Source organism: Protopterus annectens, chromosome 8.part0 (assembly GCF_019279795.1).
Source record: "Protopterus annectens isolate FY-2018-M chromosome 8.part0, PAN1.0, whole genome shotgun sequence".
Taxonomy (NCBI): Eukaryota; Metazoa; Chordata; order Ceratodontiformes; family Protopteridae; genus Protopterus; species Protopterus annectens.
The window spans coordinates 1,785,511,109-1,785,530,821 of NC_056741.1; the positions used below are offsets into that span (position 1 = coordinate 1,785,511,109).

The 19,713-nt window shown below is 38.8% G+C and overlaps 1 protein-coding gene across 1 annotated transcript in view; it reads right to left on the reverse strand.

Moving 5' to 3' along the window:
* Positions 1-19,713, reverse strand: part of LOC122809642 — a 378,601-nt gene that overhangs the window by 69,949 nt on the left and 288,939 nt on the right. Inside the window, exon 5 of the mRNA XM_044081286.1 lies at positions 14,489-14,538. Coding sequence (XP_043937221.1) covers positions 14,489-14,538 — 50 coding nt within the window. The remainder of the gene's footprint in view (positions 1-14,488; positions 14,539-19,713) is intronic.

Genomic DNA, 19,713 nt, shown 5'->3' on the forward strand with positions numbered 1-19,713 from the left:
AAAGTTTGGAGTGAGGTTTAGCAGGAGTTGGAGGGCAAATGATGTGAGTTCAGACATGATGCAGAAAGTTAGAAGATGGGTTTATATGTTAGAAGCTCCTATGTTGGGAAGGAGCATGGGCATTTCCAATTTGAGGATAGGTAGGAATGGAGGAGAGATTTAAAGTTTAGCTAAGGAGCAGGATAGCAGAAGGTACTATCCTGCTCCTTACCTAAACTATGAAACTTACTTCTTCCCTTCTGTTGTGTTTTAGTACTGAAAATGTCATTGAGGCTCAACCCCCCCCCCTTCATTGAGGCAAAAAAGTACAATAATAGTGAATATGCTATGTCAACATGGCACTTTTCTTCTTGGAAGGGGTCATCCCAGTATGGCAGACAGGCTGAGGATATGGCAGCAAATCACTGATAACATAAATTTTGTGGGTAACCATGGCCATACTTATGAGCAGGTGCACCACAGGGCCACTGAAATGCTTACATCTGCACAGAAGTGTGCAGCTGCTGTTGTCTGAGACCAGATGGTAACCAGTGGTGGACCGTCTGCAGAACCACCTCTCACCCTCAATGAGGAATCCTGGTGAATCTTCTGACACAGGGCAACTCACAACAGAGTGGCCCACAATATGTCCTTGATGTGGGTACAACTCCTTCTCAGTCCCAGGAAGAGCTTCCAGGTAGGCTGTGTTATATGACCAGTTCAATAGTCCCGCATAGTAAAACAATTGAATAAATGTTACTCCTATGTCACTTGTGTTTTTTTGGGGGGAAGAGATTGACTATTAGTACACTGATAAGCTCAGTTTGGAGTTCTCGGCCATATTCCTGTTAAAGTAACATGTCATGCTGATTGAGAGGAGTACATGTTGTACTTCCTGTCTTATTGTTAAGTGTGTTCATGTTGGCCTTACCTCTTGTTTAACTTATTTCAGGACCATCAGGAATCTAGTAATGTAGGCCTCCTGCAGGTGGTAATCCAAATCAAGCTATTTCAGTACTACAGATCAATTTCTAATAATCTAATGTGTCATTTTAATCCGGCTGTATGTACTGCTGTACTGTCTGTAATAGTGGTAGTAATGTTAGTTGTTTAGCATATATGGAACCATAGTAGTGCAGGTATTAATGTATGCCTGCGTTTCTCCCTTTTTATCAAAGGTGATCTTGACAGTGGGAGTGTGGGTCCTGCGCCATCTGATTTCAGTTTCTCATCAAACACTGATGATGATGGTGGTGAAACTGAGGCAGAGTTGGGGGGTGCACAGGTTGAATCTGACACAGAGGTTGACAACCAGCCACCCCCTTCTTTTTCAGTGGATACAGCCAGTAGGCGTACACCTCCCAGTCCACTGAGCCCACAGATATAGGACAAGTGGAGGGCAATGACATTCATCAGGGAAGTGTGGCTACTGCAGCTTCAGTGCCTGAGTCTGGCCATAGCCAAAATGTTGGCAAGGTGCCATGCAGAAGGGTTAATGGGGGTGCTCAGAGGGGGCCCGCTGTCCTTCCTCCACCTTCTGCAAGTGTCTCTTCCCATGTCATGCAAGCGTATGTTTAGGGCCATCATGGAGGCACAGGCATGTTCAGAAAGGTGCTCCAGAAAAATGCTCAGGGTTGTGGATGTGGCACAATCTGACATGCATGACTGTCTCCACTGTGTTGCCAATTCTCTGGATTGGATGAATGACACATAGGAAGGAGGGTGTCTGTGAGGACCTAGGGGTATCTGTCATGAAATGGGCAGTGTCTGTGGTGGAACGTCTGCTGGGAGGGAAACGACATTCTCATGGGCGTAGGTCAGCTACAACATCTGTTGAGAGCCAATGTGGCAATTCCTGATCATGCTCCCATAGTGGCAGTACTTCTGCTGGTCCATCAGGGAGTGTGCTGTCCACACCCAGATGTGACAGGCCATGGGGTCATGGTCCTGGGTGTTCCCAAGAAGGGAACACATCCAGCTGGCATCAGTCACTCTCAGGTAGCAGCACTCCATCTGACCTTGGGTGTGGAGGTACCAGTGCAACTCCTGGCAGAGCCAGTTCCCATGTTTGGGGGTGACAGAAATGAACTGCCACCTCTGCCATGCATGGCTCATGCTTGTCCAACATACCAAGATGTATAGCTATCACCGAGCTTAGCTGTGTTCATGTAGACTCTCTTATACTAGTTTCACATGGAGGATCCCTACCGACATACACATATTTGCCTTGCCAAATGATACCTTGGCTAGCATCATCATGACAGTACTTTCTAGTGTATTCTTTTGTAAGGGTTGTGAAGTCAGGAACTGCAATGTGTGTAATTACTTTATAACCTTTCCGTTTAATGTTTTCCAGTACATATGTATGGTGCACATCATAAGACATGCCATCACATGCAGATCTCAGGACTGTATGACAGAACTGTAGTCAAACTCATCAGAACTGTTTGGCACAACACATTTGCATTATATCCTTTTCCTAATGCATAAGCTAAATTGCATTCTATCACTCTTTCTGCAAAGAATACATCTCATCACTCATGAGGTTTGTACTTTGTGACTGCAAGTTGCAACTTTTTGTTCTCATGCATCTATTGTTCTCTGCTTTCTTGAAATGCTTAAACATTTTTACTATATTATACTATGCATTTTTGTTAAAACACCAATATCAGATTCCAAAACAGTTGCTCTAAGTTTGCCCTGATTCCAAAAGACCTGCTTTCAGAGTGACTTACTTTGGTGTAAGGCCCATTTATAAACAGGCTTACAGTCGGGGCTAGATTCCAAAACGCCTGCTCTCAGCCTACTCTGGGTATATGTGGTCACTGAGAGCAAGTCTTTTGGAATCAGGGCCTACACCTACTAAGTTCTGCAATGCTATTGACTATTTTACTGCTATCCTCAAAAATGCATCTATCATATCTCCATCTTGAGAGTACGGTCTCCAAAAGGCACATAGTGCTCACATGGGGTCTCACCAGCTGTTTACCAAGAAAGGTAATATTATTTAACATCTGATACCTTTTCTTATACATTCTCAATACCCACATGCCTTACTTGGTTCTTTGTCACACTCATTTTTACTTTTATATCACATAGGGTAAATGGCAAAGGTCGTTTTAAGTTCTTGTAGTTTTCATTTCAAATAGGCAGCAAGTTTATAAAACATAAACTATTCACAAGTTCACCTTTGATGACTGTATGCGCATTCTGTTCGTACTTACTGTTGCTGCATCCTCTCAAGCTGACTACTTGTTTCCCAAGTTATTCTTTCCAGAATCAGTATGTTTCACTTGTTTGTAATGACTTTAAACTGCCAAGTTTTAGACATGTTTCAAATCCTCTGAAGGCCCTCTAAAACATGCTGTTTCATATATTTGTCTCATCATTTGATAGGGATACTTTTCCTTCCACTCATCTGCAATGTCACTCATACAGCAATTCATAAAGGCTAAAACCCACTACTGACACTGACTCACATTTCACCATGCTTTCATATGAATGAAATACATTTTTATCCACTGTACCCTGTTGTCTAGTCAGTGTATAACCATGTTATCACCCTACAACCCGTAGCAAGTATTTTATTTTTAATAATCTTCTGTATGGCACCACACTAAATGCCTTGCTAAATATAAACAGTTTGTGCCTCTGACACATTCTTACCTCTTGCTTTGTTAACTGGTGAAGCAGATCTATTTCATTTTCCTCACATGCCCTTCCTTCTGTGAACACATTCTGCCTTGTGATCAGTGCTGTGCTGGCTTCTACATATTCAGACATTCTTTCTTTCCTTTAGCTCAGAGTAACAGATTCAAAATAATAATAATAATAATAATAAAGATTATTTAGAGTATCACTAGCATTTCAGTGAATGCTCTAAAAATTTAAAAATAAATCCTGTTAAGCCCGCATTAGCATGTCCATGTTTATATTTTGGGGTTCTTTCACAATCTTTTCTTCTGTGAAGGAAATGTTGTCAGCTTTATTCCTGGTATTTCCTCTAATCAGGTAAATCTGGTCTGTCATCCATTTTGCATTTGAGTAGAAGTATTCAGTTAGAAGCTTTGCTTTTCTATCATCCTTTTCTGCTCACCTTATTTTATTTAATTAAACTGCTATATCATTGTTTTGAAGGGGTGCCCACTGGGTATTTCACATGAGAAACAGACATTTTTTTGTAATGAGCAGCCACAGATATAGGGTGGGAGAGATTCAGAGACACACTGAGCACAAATGTGGAAACCTTCAAAATACCTCTGCTTGCATAATATGTGACCATACCTCCCAACTGCGCCAAATTACTTGGTTTTTACTGAGTTTTGGGGTTCAAATGAAGGGGTGCCACGATTCCCAAGTGGCACCCCTTCATTTCCGAATTTTTCTTTTGTTTTTTTAATTTTCACTCTTAGAGCTGATGTCATCACGTGCACGATGATGTCAGCTCCCTCAGGGCTACCAGCCTATCAGAATTGAGCTCAAGGAGCTCATGCATTTCCGGCTCAAATGCGAGCAGGAATGGCAACAAACAGTTGTTATTACAGCACTAGGATGACAGAATGAAGAACTTGAAAACTAATGTTTGGAAACTAACTTGTTACAGCACTAGGACAGCGGAATGAAGAGAAACTAACGTTCAGAAGGGTCGGGGAATTGGACTAACTCTACAGCGGAATGAAGACCCCAAGTAAGGAAAGTTACTTTCAGAGAAGGGTGTGTGTGTGTGTGTGTGTGTGTGTGTGTGTGTGTTTGTGTGTGTGTGTGTGTGTGTGTGTGTGTGTGTGTGTGTGTGTGTGTGTGTGTGTGTGTGTGTGTGTGTGTGTTAACACTACTAATTTAAATTATGTTTTTTCTGAGTGTGACACTGGATTAAACAGATGAAAACATACTTTGCAGTAAGATAAACTGGACAATTTGGTGGAGTCATCCTACAATCCTAGAAAGGCTATCAGCTTGTTATCTCAATTACTAGGAACAAAGACAAAAAAATGAGGACCACAGGTTCTGTCAAGGGCATTTTTTTAAATACTGGTACTATTCATCTAGTAAGTTGATAGAAGTGCAGCATTTGCATTAACATGCATTCTTCTGAAGAATAAGCCTCTTAACTGTAATGCTTAGTATAATCATCACTGCATTTAGCACATAATCCAACATTTTAGGATTTTAGATGGGATAGAGCAACATGTTGTGCCGAAAAAATAATGAAATGTATGATGGCCTGTTAGTATGGTGTAACTGAAGCCAGCTGAAGTCATGTTGTTCTGTGTAATTATGGGGTGGGAGGGGAAAAAAAGAAAACAAAAAAAGAAATACATTATGGTTGTTTTACAGCATCTGCCGATTGCCTGTGCAATAAAAATACAATAGGATATGTCAGACAGTCCTGATTTTATTAGACTGGAGAGGAGGTAGCCTCATCTTCATACGCTCTAACTTGGTTTAATGATGAGCATACCCCCCCCAACAAAGATAATTAATGACAAAATATTGATGACTCTTTCTCTGAGAGTGAGTAAATAAAATACGGCCAGAGCCCATACACATATAATTAGTGAGATCTCCCTTGTGGGGGTCACTTGTACACACAGGAACAGCATTTCTGGTGGGTCTAGAGTTCTTCACAAGCACCCATATTAGTAGTAAGCACAAATCTGATGTTCCCTCTTGTCCTGTCTATATTGTAACTGCTTCCAGGCTGTTATGCGCACAATACATGATGTTCACACATTGATACAAACCCATAGTGACTGAGACCTGCATGTTATTTTGAAGTATTGAGGCTCTGGGTACTGTAACAACACCTCAAAGTTGGAGACTGTCTTGGCACTGATGCTGCCTGGCCCTCAGAGCATGGGACATGCCAAGCGAGTGGTGCGAATCCAACCAATGACGTGTGGCGTACTGCTGTCATAGGAATGGGGGCAGAAACGTGAGCATTCTCCAACTGGCTACTGTCTCACAGTTATCAGTGGCATCACAGCTGTTGGGGCCTCCCGGGTGATTCCCTTCACTTTGCTGGGATGTTGGGATGTGAGAACAGTGCCAGATAGGATGGTGAGATAAGGAGCCAGTGAACGAGAGGTGATGCAGTGTAGTTAGTGTTGCCTGCGGTCTTGTGATATATTGACATTGTGAGTGAGTTACAGAGACGAGGTAATTCACACCTAGGTGGGAGGGGGATCAGTCAGATGTACTGGCACCCCACTGTATTAGCCTGTTAAGGCCAGAAATTCCTCCATCTCAGTTACTCATGGCTTGGTCAATGGAATGCCTCCTGTTAGTCTCTGTCCCTGTGCTAGTCAGGTTGCATGACTTCCAGAAACATTAATCATGTCAGTGGCCCATTGTCTGGCTTGGTCATACCTTCTGTTTGGCCACTGACAGCATTTATATAATTAATAACACCCTGCCAGGCATGGTCATTGAAAGCCCTGTCAGATTTGTCATGGCTGTTCGTCTGCTGATCATAGACGTGCACAGCCTGAATGAAGATGTCATTTTGGACATTGGACAAGTTGTGTTTTCTCTGGTTTCCTACAATGTGGCATGCTTTTCTGAAACAGAAAGAAAATATGTTTATGAGTAATGTCATGCCCCTACCTGACATAAATCTTTACAACTTCAAATCCTATAGGTCATGTGTGGCAGGAACCATATTGAACTGTCGTATGTATGGGTGTTCATTTGCATATGTATAAGGAACACTTGGGTAGGTGTGCTTATTTAGGTCTTCTCAAATTCAACCCCCACCCCCCCCCAAGAAAAAGCCACCTAGAGCTGACATATAATGCCATTTTGCAGTATTTCTTTGATGAGGGGGCATCTCTGTTATGCAGGCAAGCAAGAGAACATACTCTTGAGCCATATGTCTCTTAACATAAACTAGTATATGCATAGATGGATCTATGGTAGATTATCAAAGTTCTGAAACTTCGAAATTCATATGGCAGCGACCATATGATCAAAGTTTCAGAACTTCGAACTTTAAAAAAAAACTCCACTTTTAACATTTTTGCAGTGCAGCAAGCCTCCATGCACTCCCACATGGGTGGCTGCACCTCCCACACCCCCTGCTAGTTAAATATACCAACTCCAAGATCACACTACATTGTGGAAAAGGGTAAATTTCCCATTCAGCACTGTACCGCAATCTAGATTGGCACCATAATAGGTCATGCTAACTATGTGCCTAAAGTTGCATGACCATGAGATGGCTATCACTGTTCCTTGGATAGGGGCATGCGCAATGGCCATGGCTTCCCACAGTTCTGATAGTGGTCAGGCTCTCTGGTTGTGCAGCAAAGAAAGTAAGAGCTTTCTTTACCTGCTGTGTATGGGCCACTAGGTGTGCTTGACTGGGAACTCTTATGATGGTCCCCAGTATAAAGTGAATACCTGGTACAGTCTTGCCTGAGTATTGTGTAGGCTGTCACTGGCATTACCCGCTTTGGCGCATAGTTCTGGCTTCACTACAAAGACCTGCAAATGTGACACCTTGATCTTTTTAGCCAGTGAGAAGAAGAGTTCAGAATAAGGGCACCAAAGATGTATTGTAAGTATTCATTAATATTTCAACCTGTGCTTTAATTTGTTGTGTAAATTAAGTAGACCTATATTGGACTTCTACTGTAGGAGTTCTTTATTTTCTGTCATTCTCTTGCAGCTCAGGCAGACATCTCAGAGAACATGCTCCTTTTCAGAGAAGAATTGAGTGGTATCACTGTCCTGGGGCCTGGTGCAGTGGGCCCACTAGCAGTAGTGGCAGAGGGGGTGGCATTTATGTCACCTGATAAGAACTGATACAGCTGATGGAAAAGATTATGTAGAGGGTCTTCTGTGCCTACATCTGCTGCATGGAAAGGTTCCTTGCAGTGAATTGGCAAATCACTGCCCCATCCTGCACTGCCCCAGGTGTCAGCAACAGGTGACACTGGTGACAATTCTGAGGGTGAGGACTAGATTCTCACTGTATTCATGCTGTATTTGGATGCTCTTCTGAAATCCCATATCTAACACCAATCATAGTGTACCTCACTCTTTTGTGCCTATCACCATCCTTGTCTGCCTTGCCTGCCCTATATGTCTGCTCCAGCTACATAACCTATTTGAAACATACCTAACCCTGTTATTCTTAAATACCTTCCCCAACATTCCTTATCTCTCTTTCTATGTAAAAAATAAAAATGGCACCTGTTCCAAAAAAACAAAACAAAAATTGCAACCTATACATAACTGTCCACTTCCCATATATGTGTATATTAAATATTTGACTTGGTTCAGATGGTCTAACAGCATTATTTAGTTGTTTTCACATATTGTTTATGATGTGATTGCAAATCCAAATTTTCCAAATTCTTTCTATTTTACAAGCTTGTGAAGACGTGCATAGCCTCAGTTGTCTTCCACTACCATCCTACACACTCCATAATTATTCCTCCACTGACCTACGCCATGTTTCATCCTCATTTTCACATCTGCTCTACCATCCCCAATTTCACATCTTTAATATGGTCAAAACGTAGATTCACATACCAGATACATCATCAGAAATAGTTTATAAACAGAAATCTCTATTTCTGTCCTCACCATTTGTGCGATGCTTGCCATTAAGCAATACAGCCTACTGCTAGTTCTCATCCCATGGCAAAAACTCAAGATTTAAATGTGTGTGTTGTAATAATTTGTGATAAGTCTTGTAACTGTGCTTGTCAGCAATGCACTTTAGCAAGTGATTGTGTCACTAAAGTCTTTGTATACACTGTGTGGACTTATTGTATACCTGATGTGAGGTGTGGGACTGTCTCAAATGTTCCTTCCCAGTGTCACAGTGTGATCTATTGAACTTGTACAGTTACAAAGATACTTGCAGTGCATTTGAGTGCAATGTTAATATCAGTTCCATGTATGCCTTTATATCATCCTGCATACTGTGGACACATAACTAAGAGATTTTAATAATAAACACACATAAACATAAGATGTTACTTTCAACAATGGATCATAGAGTGATCTTCAGATTAACACTCTGGAATGTATAGATGGTACTTCAGTGTGTGATGGATGCCACTATCCTCTAACAAATTCCTGTTCAATTCCTCTAACAGCAAAATGTGGACTGCTACTATGCGTAATTCTTTCACCTATGACTTTTCTAAACACACAGCAGTCTAAATCCCTTATTGATATGACATGTGCCAGCATTGCTGTGTATCGTATCTTTTATTCTAGCATGGCTTTCACTCTTGTAATGTGCATGTAACATCTGTATTACACATGTATATCTTATTCACTGCCATAGCAACTGATGTGAAGTAAAATGTGTATTAGTTAACAGAAATGGACATAAAACTTCAGTATACCACAGGTCACCTGTACAATGCTTGGCACCACAAAGGAAGCTAAATACTTTTAAGTCTTTTGACAAAATCTCCATTCAAGTCCTTTGGCAAAACCTGATCAGATGTTGCCTTTGTCTACATTCACATGTTGCTCCTTATGCTACTGTGTTTAGTCCTACTACACAACAGAAAGCAGTAATAATAAGAGTATTAAGAGGCAGCTATTATAATGGGTTCAATGGGTTAATGTACTCCTATTCAGATGTTTGACTTAATATGGTATTATCTTGTGTATTGTGATCCATGCATTGCCAGTGTCTCTTTGATGAAGCACATTGCTCATTCCCCCTATATGTGCCCATACATGTACCTTGCTCCCTTCAACCATATGATTTTGAGGCTTGTAATATGTTGTCTCCTGTGTCATCAGCAGTTAATGCACAGCTCTGTAAAATATGGACTTAGATAGGCAGGTGTTTGAATCCAGAAAGGTGTAGCTACTATGAGTGTGTAATAAAATAGTAACAGGCAATGTTGGGCAATTGCAAATTCACACCTAGGGTAGTGCCTATGTCCTTATGGACAGAGACAATCTGTAAGATACCCAAGATGTAGGCACACATCCATGACATCCTCTATTCTAGGTGCCATATATTGGGTAAAATCAGGTTATATTGGCTAGGCTTGTAAGGGCACTTAAGCTGTTAGTCTAGTAATCTCATATGGACTATTATTGTAATAAAAGTGTTGGAACAAATACCACAAACAGTTCAAGTGAAAACAAAAAGTTCCAATCACTAATACACGTTCTGTCAAACGTCTGTTGGTCTTGCCAACATAGAATGCTTCGAAGCATACACAGTGGGCCAAATATACCACATCCTTGGTTTGACAATCCCCCATAGCTTTAAACTTATATGGTTTCCATGTTATTGGATGGATAAAAAGTCTGTTTGTCTCAATATATTGGCAGAATGTTGAATGGATGATTTTATGATGTGTTCTTTTTAAAAATGGGTGTGTTTTCTAAGAATAAATTCATTTTGGTCTGAATAAGCAACTGGGATAGGTTGCGAAAGCACTCACCTTTGTAATAAAGCTCTTGTGGAATATTTTACTTAGTATTTTATTTGCTTTCATGTCTCCATGGTGTATTAGTGATTGGAACCTTTTCTTTTCGCTTGGACTATTATTGTGTTCAAAAGCAAGTGGTAATAGGCAGTAATGGCTTACTCAATCTATGTGATGATCAAAGTAGTGCTTTCAAAGGTGCAGAGATTTTTGTCACCCAGGTGATACACTCCCATTTAAGTGATACCATATGTATTCAAACACATGTTATCCCTTCAACTGTGTACCTTCTGACAACTGTGTTATTATTTCTTCTATGGCATCAACAGGTACTACAAAGGTCTACAGACTATGAGTGGATATATGCTCTCACCCAACAATGTCTACCTTATGTAATTGTTTTAAAAAGGTCATTGGTGATATATTGGATTGGCTTATTCAACTTCAGTGATGTGTGAAAATGTTATTTTTGGATGGCTGCTTGATTTTGCTCACTTAATTGTTGTATTTCCTTGTAGGTACCCCAGTTTAACCACATATATTTTGCTTCTTCAGTTGCATGACTGTTAGCATAAAGCAACATCAGTAATCAATGGTGGGAACAGTAACTGTCAGTTCTCATGCTTTGGCAAATAATCCTGAGAATCTGCCTTCAAACCCATGGCTCTGAAGACTGACATGCAATGTAGGATAGGGATGGCACACATATAACAACAGGAATGTTATAGGCCTGTCTAGAAATGTATTATTTCAACTCAGACAGCTTCCATAGTTTATTGAAACCCTGATGTCATGTTCAATGTCTGTGTGGTATGTTGAGTGTTGTCATCCAATAATTACTGTTGTCTGTTGCACAATGCTCACTTCACTAGTCATTTTAGTCATTTCACAATAATGTTGTCACACACCCTTTCAGGGCTGGATCATGGTCAAATGGTGTCCCAGACAGGAAAATTGACAAGGGCCTCTCCCCTGCAGCCATTCTAGTGTCCCATCACCCCCTCCCATTACCATAAACTCTGCTCACAAATGTCAATGTGAATATTATTTTCTTTTTTACGTTTGAAGTGAAGGCAGAAATACAGATTTAATGTAAAACTTTTAATTTAAATATCCTTTGTTGAGCAGTTTAGTCCCACTAGGCTGGTAACATCTTTTCAGGGAAGACCCTTGGTGGTACTTACATTGCTAGGGGAAATTTGGCCAGGGCATCAGGGAATATCCCACTGTTCTTTTTGATAACTCTGGTGGATGTAAACAATGTCACAGTGCCTACCATTAACACAGACAGATGAGGCCTCAGTTTAACATCTTATCCAAAGGACAACACATTCAGGAGGGCAAAATTCCCCCTACACACACAAACACACACGCACACACATACACATTTAAAGTGCATTACAGTATCAGCAATTCATCTGCATGGTGTGGGAGTAAAACCCACAGCCTTTTGCACCAAAGGCAAGTATGCTGACTGATGTGCTATGAACACTGCTTAGAAGCTCTATACATAAACCTTGATGACCATTTATCTATAGAAAACAGCTGCATATTGAAAACACACTTAGCATGAGCAACAGCAAACTTCTCTTCCCTTGAAACTATTACTGGAAAATGCACTGAAATTTACATTCCTTGAAAACGCACCCCTGTAGTTTTGGAGACGTTTCCCATTAAACATTGAAACTAAATTTATGAATTAATAAACTGTGATGACTAACTTAGCTGGTAGCTGGTGTAGAGGATTAAGGCTCTTGTCACCTGTCATTGAGCAAGCTAATTAACCAGCATGCCATCCCTAACTAGGGCATTTTACACACACACACACACACACACACACACACACACACACACACACACACACACTCCTCTGAGTACTGCAAGGCTGAATGCTTGTTTGGGGAAGTAGTCCATGTCTTTTCAAAAAAGAAGGTCACATTTCACCATGTTTAAAATCGCATACATTGCTGTAAAGGTTTCAAATCATCTTGTCCTGCATTGTACTAAAGATGCATGACATATGTATGCACAGAGAGGTTCATCCTTAAAGAAAAAAAATGCACGGAGGAAAAAAAATTGAAATTTGTTTTTATATTTTAATTGTTTATTAACAACTAAATGTTGTGGCAGTCCCCAGCAGACCCCCCCCCAAGCCAGTGGGCCCTAGGTAACTGCCTAGATTGCCTATTGCTGGATCTGTCACTGCACCCTTTAGATGTATATATTCCCACTAGTGTTTTACCAGTTTGTATGGCATTAGCCGATACACATTGTATGTGATTGTAACTTAGGCAGACAGGCTTTCCGGTACCATTTGATATAAACTGAAGAAGTTTATGAGACAATTGTTCGTAGACAATAATGACAATGCACAGATGTGTTGTGATTAATTTCTTTGGATATGATCCTTTTCATAGGCAATCTTCAGCTTACTTTTAAGCATAGCCTTATTCATTGACAGACAATTCCTGCCCTTCATAACATGCATGTTTTTGTAACAACTGTTATTGTATACACTTTCACAATTTGAAGGAGCAGTATGTACAAGTTTTCCCTAATTTTGTGCATATGTTCACACATTCATGTGCTTTTGTACACTATTCTTACATTGGGAGTTTGAGAGATGTGCCCATGTGGAATTCAAAAACTGTTACATGCCCATATTTTTCTTCAGCACTTTTTTCCTTCTTAACATTTAACAACCATTTGTTAATGTTAGTGACAATGCTAGTACTATTCAACATGTCCATGAATTCACTCAATGCACTGTACAACACTATCAACTTTCATTGTCCATTTGCTGCTAGGTTTTCCCTGGCTCATGCATTCCTGATTTACTTATCTATTGCTGTGAAGTATGTGTGTAGTCACTGCTGACGCTCTTGTTTTGTTGTGTGCACTCACTGTACACACACATAGGTCATGCACTTCCTTACCCTGGCATGGCCATGAACCTGTGTTGTGGGCGTGGGCTGAGGCTGATAATCATACTGTGTGCCTCGGCTTCTTGCATATTTGATTAGCAATGCTGCTGTCCTCACTTACACTATCAATCATATTAGCATCAGCATGACATGTACCTGAAGTCACTGAATCCCTGGAACCATATAATATAATATAATATAATATAATATAATATAATATAATATAATATACAAATTACAGTTCAAGAAGAAGTGGAAGGCAACTTCTCCAAGTCTTACATGCAATGGGGCTCACCCTCACTCTGTATCCATTTCCCTAATATAACAACAAATATAACAACTTCTAAGGTTATATAATTATTAAATTTACATATTTCACCAAAATAATCTGCTGACTCAGAGGGATTCAGTGAACCAACAGAAAATTAGTTTTCTGATTTCATTTAAAAGTGATCACCTCCGAGATGATGCACAATCTTGTGAATGCAAGCCTGATGATTAAAATCCCCAAAATCACAGCAGGTAGCAACATCAAAAAAGTGAATTGTGCATGGGATAAGCTCAACTGCAACATCCACATCTTCCTTACTTAAAATTTTAACTCCAGGGTTGCACAGATATGGAGGATAATAAGGATAATATTGCTCTCACATAATACAATTACAATTAGTAAACAAATATATGAACACTGGAGGATTAGTCTGTTTAGAAAGTTATGATCACAAAAAGTGAATATGACGGGAGTGTTTTGTTGAATTGAATATCATCTTTCTAAAACAGCTGCAAACATTGTGTTTTACCAACAGAATCAATAAACATCAGATACCTTAATGTTGAAGTAATGTAGCTATTTATAAAATGACACAGTGGATTAAACGCTAGGCTAGAAAACTAAAACTATTAGAGCTTAACAGCAGAATACATTAGGAGCCGAAAATTAGTGTGGATTCGCTCTCTCATCTGAAATTTTGAATTATTGAAACACTTAGTGTTGCCGTACAAGACAACATTTTTTTGTTTAAAAATAATTTATTACAGTTAATTAATAAAACATTTTAATGGAATATCAGTCTTTCTTCAAATTAAATTGTGTCTCTGTCTTTATTATTTGCACTTGATGAAAACCATAAAAAAATCTAACTGCATTTAAAAGAAGTTTAGAAGATCACTGACCTTTTCTCCACGTACAGTATTTTCATAAGTGGGCTCCTGATTTATTGTATCTGAAAGATGAAATATATTTTATGCTCAGTTTAATATAGCTGATATTCATAAAAATATTTGGATACACTGAATTAGAAATTATTTTAAAACAGTATCTAACATGATCAAGTTAACCTTGATGGGTTATACTGTTGCTTGTACAAACTTAGTTATTTTTCTGACTATTGTTATGTTAAACATACTTTGTAAATGTTTAACCTTATTTACCTCTGTTTACCTGTTCTCCATGCTTAGTATCTTTCTGTGTATCAGATCAGATTGCTGAATACCGAATTTCATCCCATTTTTATCCTTTGTGATATAACCCTGCATCCATTCACCAATTGATTCAGAGTTTAACTTGATATTATAACATAACTTCCAAATATTAATCCTGTTAAAAACATGTCTTACTTTAAAGGAACAGATTTTTGTTCTTTGCAGGTCCATCAACGGCCGATTGAAACATGTCAAATGACAAAGACATCCAGAGCATTCTGCCACATATCAGCTGCTCATATCTATTATTATTCAAAGTGGATGCCTTGTTGTATGGTGAAGAAGGTGACATTCACTTTGAAGAAACAAGCAACTATTTAGGACACTCCACTTCTCCAATCGATTTGACCTTTGTCATAAGCCTGGTGTCCACGTAATCCATTGTGATGATGAAATGGCAAGTCCAACATAGTGTCTCTACCTTTCAGTGACACTAAGCTTACATTTGTACCAGTCTGTATCACAGCTGATACTGCCCTTCTATCACTTACAGACAGGCTTTCAGAAAGTGTCAAATAGTAGCAGTTTGATTATTATTACAGTTCACATGCATGTATTATTTTACAGTGAGAAAGCCTGAAAAACAAAAACTGTATTTTGAAATATAAAAAATAATACTTCAGTTTTTTATTGCTTTGCTTATTCAGTAAGTCCAGCTGAGCTCAGGTCCCATTTTCAGCAGTGGCCTAGGGAGAAAAGCTCCAGTACAATTCAACACAATTCAATATTCACAATGACACCTAACAGAGATACTCTATCATTAAGCATGGGAAATTCCATGTTTAGGTATACATTGTATAAAACTGGCGAGCAAGAAATCAGTAGTACATTTACATACAAAAAGACATAGCCTTATAATGGTAGTTGCTCCTTACTTATAGATATATAGATAGGTACAGTATTCAGGCATGTTGTAGGTTGTAATTTTATGCAGTTACTCTGTTTTAGAATGAATAAAGAGTTTGACAAGGAGAGCGGTTAGAGGAGAGAAGAATGGTTTAATCAGACAGGGAGCATATGCAGCATCACAAGTTGTATATGTGTATTTTTAGTTTAAATTTGAAAGACTTTAGTGATGGATCTTGCCTGTTAGAGAGCTAGAGTTACAGGTTTTGGACATTATGTGAGACCATAGGCAGCAGCCAGCTGAGCTGTTAGGTTTGGATAAAAGTAGTAGAGCTTTGTCGGAAGACAGCAGAGTCATAGTTGGGTGGTAAGATTGTATTAAGTTTGTTAGTAATAGGCAATCATTTGGTTTACATAGTAGCTTATGGACAGTAGGGAATTGAGAGTATATGTGTTGGTGGGTTAGTTTGAGTAACCGGAGGTGTCTGAGTTCTAGACAGTGGAGTAATCTATGGGGAAGGTCGGCTGCAAATTTTGTTGTAGCACTGTCTGAGCTTGTTTAGGTAAGTTTGTTGGATGCTGGTAAATGATACAGCATAGAGAAGGGTGAGTAGGAGAAAGATTACATTGAAATAAGATCAAACTGTGTTACATACATATTGTCTGGCTCTATAGATTGGTGATATTTTTTAACTATGTAATCTAGATGGAGATCGAATTTTAGGGCTTCAGCTATATATATTCCTAGTAGTTTCGAATGGGCCAACAGTTATATTTTATTGTTGTTAGATAAAGTAACAGAGATTATTGCAAAGTGTTTTGGAGGGAAGAACAGTAATTTTGATTTGTCTGGGTTGAGAAATAGCTGGATGGATTCAGTTTTCTACTGAGGAGAAAAATTCTTGAGTCATCTGTTGTAGGCAGTCAAAATTATTTTGCTTAGTAGATGATGGTTGAACTATCTGTGTACTCTACTAGGGTAGAATTCTAATTTGTCAGGCCAAGGACATTAACAAAGATGCTAAACAGGATAAGACCAAAGTGCGGATCTCTGTGGAAATCAAAGAATATAAATGGTGAGATATTACTTGGCCATTTCATTGACTGTTGGCGATTAGCAAGATAGCTGGAAAACCAGGAGAGGGAAGGCTTATCAAGGCATAGGATGGATAGTTTTTGTAAGCAAATAGTGTAGGAGATAGTGTCAAAAGCTTTAGAGAGATCAGCAAAGAGGGCTGATACTAGGTTGCCTACACTTTTGTGTTAATTGTGTTAATGAAGCTATGGAGAGATATAGAGGTGCTATGGGGGGCAAAACTATCCTGTGATAGAGAGAAAGGGGCTTTTTTGAGTGCTATAGTGAAGTTATTGGGGCTGAATGCATTTTAAATGCATCTTGGATAGTGCGGAGAGAATGACAATGGGCCTATAATTAGTGAGCTCAGTTGATTGACCACCTTCTGGATGGGGAGAATGTAGCATTTTTTTCCATAGGATTGTTTTGGTTGTTGCTACTGAGTGAAATATGAAACTACACCAATAAAGTCAGAATTAAATGCACTGGCAATGTTGTTGAGTTGTTTGAATGGAAGACCAGAATAAGTTGAGGTAATTGTGTGTATTACTTTGGAGATTAATGTAGTATTTTTTTTGTCAGTGATATTTAGTTTTGTTTATGAGTTATTTAAATTTGTAATGGTTAGCTTGAGTTTTATTTGTTAATCAGGTTTCCCAGTCAGCATCTCAAAGTTTCATAAGCTGTTTGGTACTTCTGGTTAACCAGGGAGCAGGATTTGACTTAACTCTCTATTTTTTCTGAGTGGTGCTTGTTCATTTTGTATACTTAGGAACATTTTATTAAAGTTGGATACAGCATCATCAAAAGGTAACTATTTTAGCATCATCAAGATTTACTGATTGATGTATGAGATGAAGGTGTCATTTTTTAAATTTGAGAGGTTATGTGCCACATCGTAATGATGTTGTTTTTGAATGTGTATTTGTTTTCTTAGCACAAATAAGTGGAGATGGTCACTTAAAGAGTCAAGGAGAGTTCCACAAGTAGAGATTTTATTTGGGGGTAGAGGAGAGTTTCCCGTCTACGGTGGTTCCTCTTTTGTTTTTATTATTATAGTGAGTGGGAGAGGTGATCAGTTGAGTAAGTCCGTATAGATTTATATTTTGAGATGAGTTGTCAGAGGAGAATGAGAGCCAGTCCATATTAAAGTCATTGAGTATTAATTTTTCTTGAGGAATGTTAGTTGTGAGTCAGCAGAGGATGTTTTCTTTAGCAATATGATTATCAGGAGGGTTATAGACTCCTATAAAGTACATAGATTTGTGCTGGTTTTGTTTGAGAGATGTGACCAGGATTTCTGCTTTGTTGAACTAATTGGAGGTGGGGGAGACAGCAAGAGAGAGAGAGTTAAATACAGTTTTCTATTAGCTCTGTAGATGATTCCAGTCTGGAGGGAGTATCTCATCATCATTAGTTTCATTTTCAGCCGAGTCTCAGTTACTGCCACATTGTCAAGTAAGAATTTAACAAGATACACAAATTTCATGCATGGCTTGTCCTGGATACTTCTTATGTTAATGTGGACAGTAGTAGGGGAGATGTGTTTGAGCAGTGTTGTGTAGGGGAGGTGGGTGTGGATATAAGGAGGAAGTTGAGATGGATAGCCGCAGTACATTTTAAAGCATGGAGATTATAGAGAGTGCAGGTCAATTATTTTAGTTTAGATTTAGTTTTTGGACAGAGTGTTTTAGAGGTTAGTTTGTGGTGGTAAGACTATATTTCAAGATCATGTTTTTTTTGTTGCCATTTCTTTTTGCTGTAATTATACTGTCATTGTGTAAAGTGAGCTTTCCAAAATAAACAGATTTTACTTTAATTACTTCAGTGGAACTATGCTTAATTAGGTATAGTAAACGTGTGTTGGCATTGACTGTAGGCTGAGCAGCTGTCCATTTATGTCCACATTTCATGTCATATGACCTAGAATTTTAATGATGCAATTGTTAGGCTACACAGTTTGAAAATTTGCAAGGGGTAGGTGTTTGATGTGGTGCATACCAGATTTCAACATAAAAACAGCACAATAAATCAGACAACAAATTATCAAATAAATGCAGTTATATTCAAGTAAAAGCAAATAAGAACAGAGTAAGATTCCCTGTAAAATGTATAATGATTGTCATATAGTATATTGACATAGATGCAATATTAATAGCATGAGCAACAGGAGGCTAGATGGGAGAGGAATATGAGGAGAAGGCAATTACGTGCTACTGAGTACAACATGTTAGAGGAGTGCATGGGATTATCTGGGGTGTTATTTTATGAGAGTTCTTTCTCAAAATAGCTTTGTTGCATTTGAAGACTCTTTGCGATGTGAATAATAATGTTCCATAATTATTAGAATGGCAAAGTAATTCAGTATCCAGGAGAAATATATATGATGAAAATTGTGTTGCTATGAAATCTTATATGTCAATCTACCTGTCTCTATCTGTCTATCTCTCTATGTATATGGAGTAAAAACTTTAAGCTAATAATAATGCACTATGCCTGTTTAGAAATGAAGACCACACAACTTATACTACATATGAAATGCAGTCATTTCACTCTAACAATATTGTTGTTAACAGAAATTGTTAATTAAGATGTTGTCCACAAGCCAGGTGATAAAATAATACATAATTTTAACTGTACATGACTGAAAAAGACAGCTATGCAATTAGCTTTTAGTGTCAGCACTGCCAAGCAACAAGTAAATAAAGCTCATGTCTAGCTTTTCAAGCAGCGGGAGATCCAGTCTTATTTGATATCCAATTTCTTCACAAAACTGGTTTATCTACAAACACCTGTACCAGGGACCTATATTTACACCAAAACATAAACAAGGCTCACTGAAAGGGCAGGATCCTAAAAGAGCATATTCCAACCTTGTGAAATAAGCTGCCATCTATAGGTCAAGCAAGGTATTAATTTGGCTACATTTAAGGCATATCTTGAAGACTGGATGGGCAGATACAAATATACACCAGGGTTATCATGTAAAGCTCAA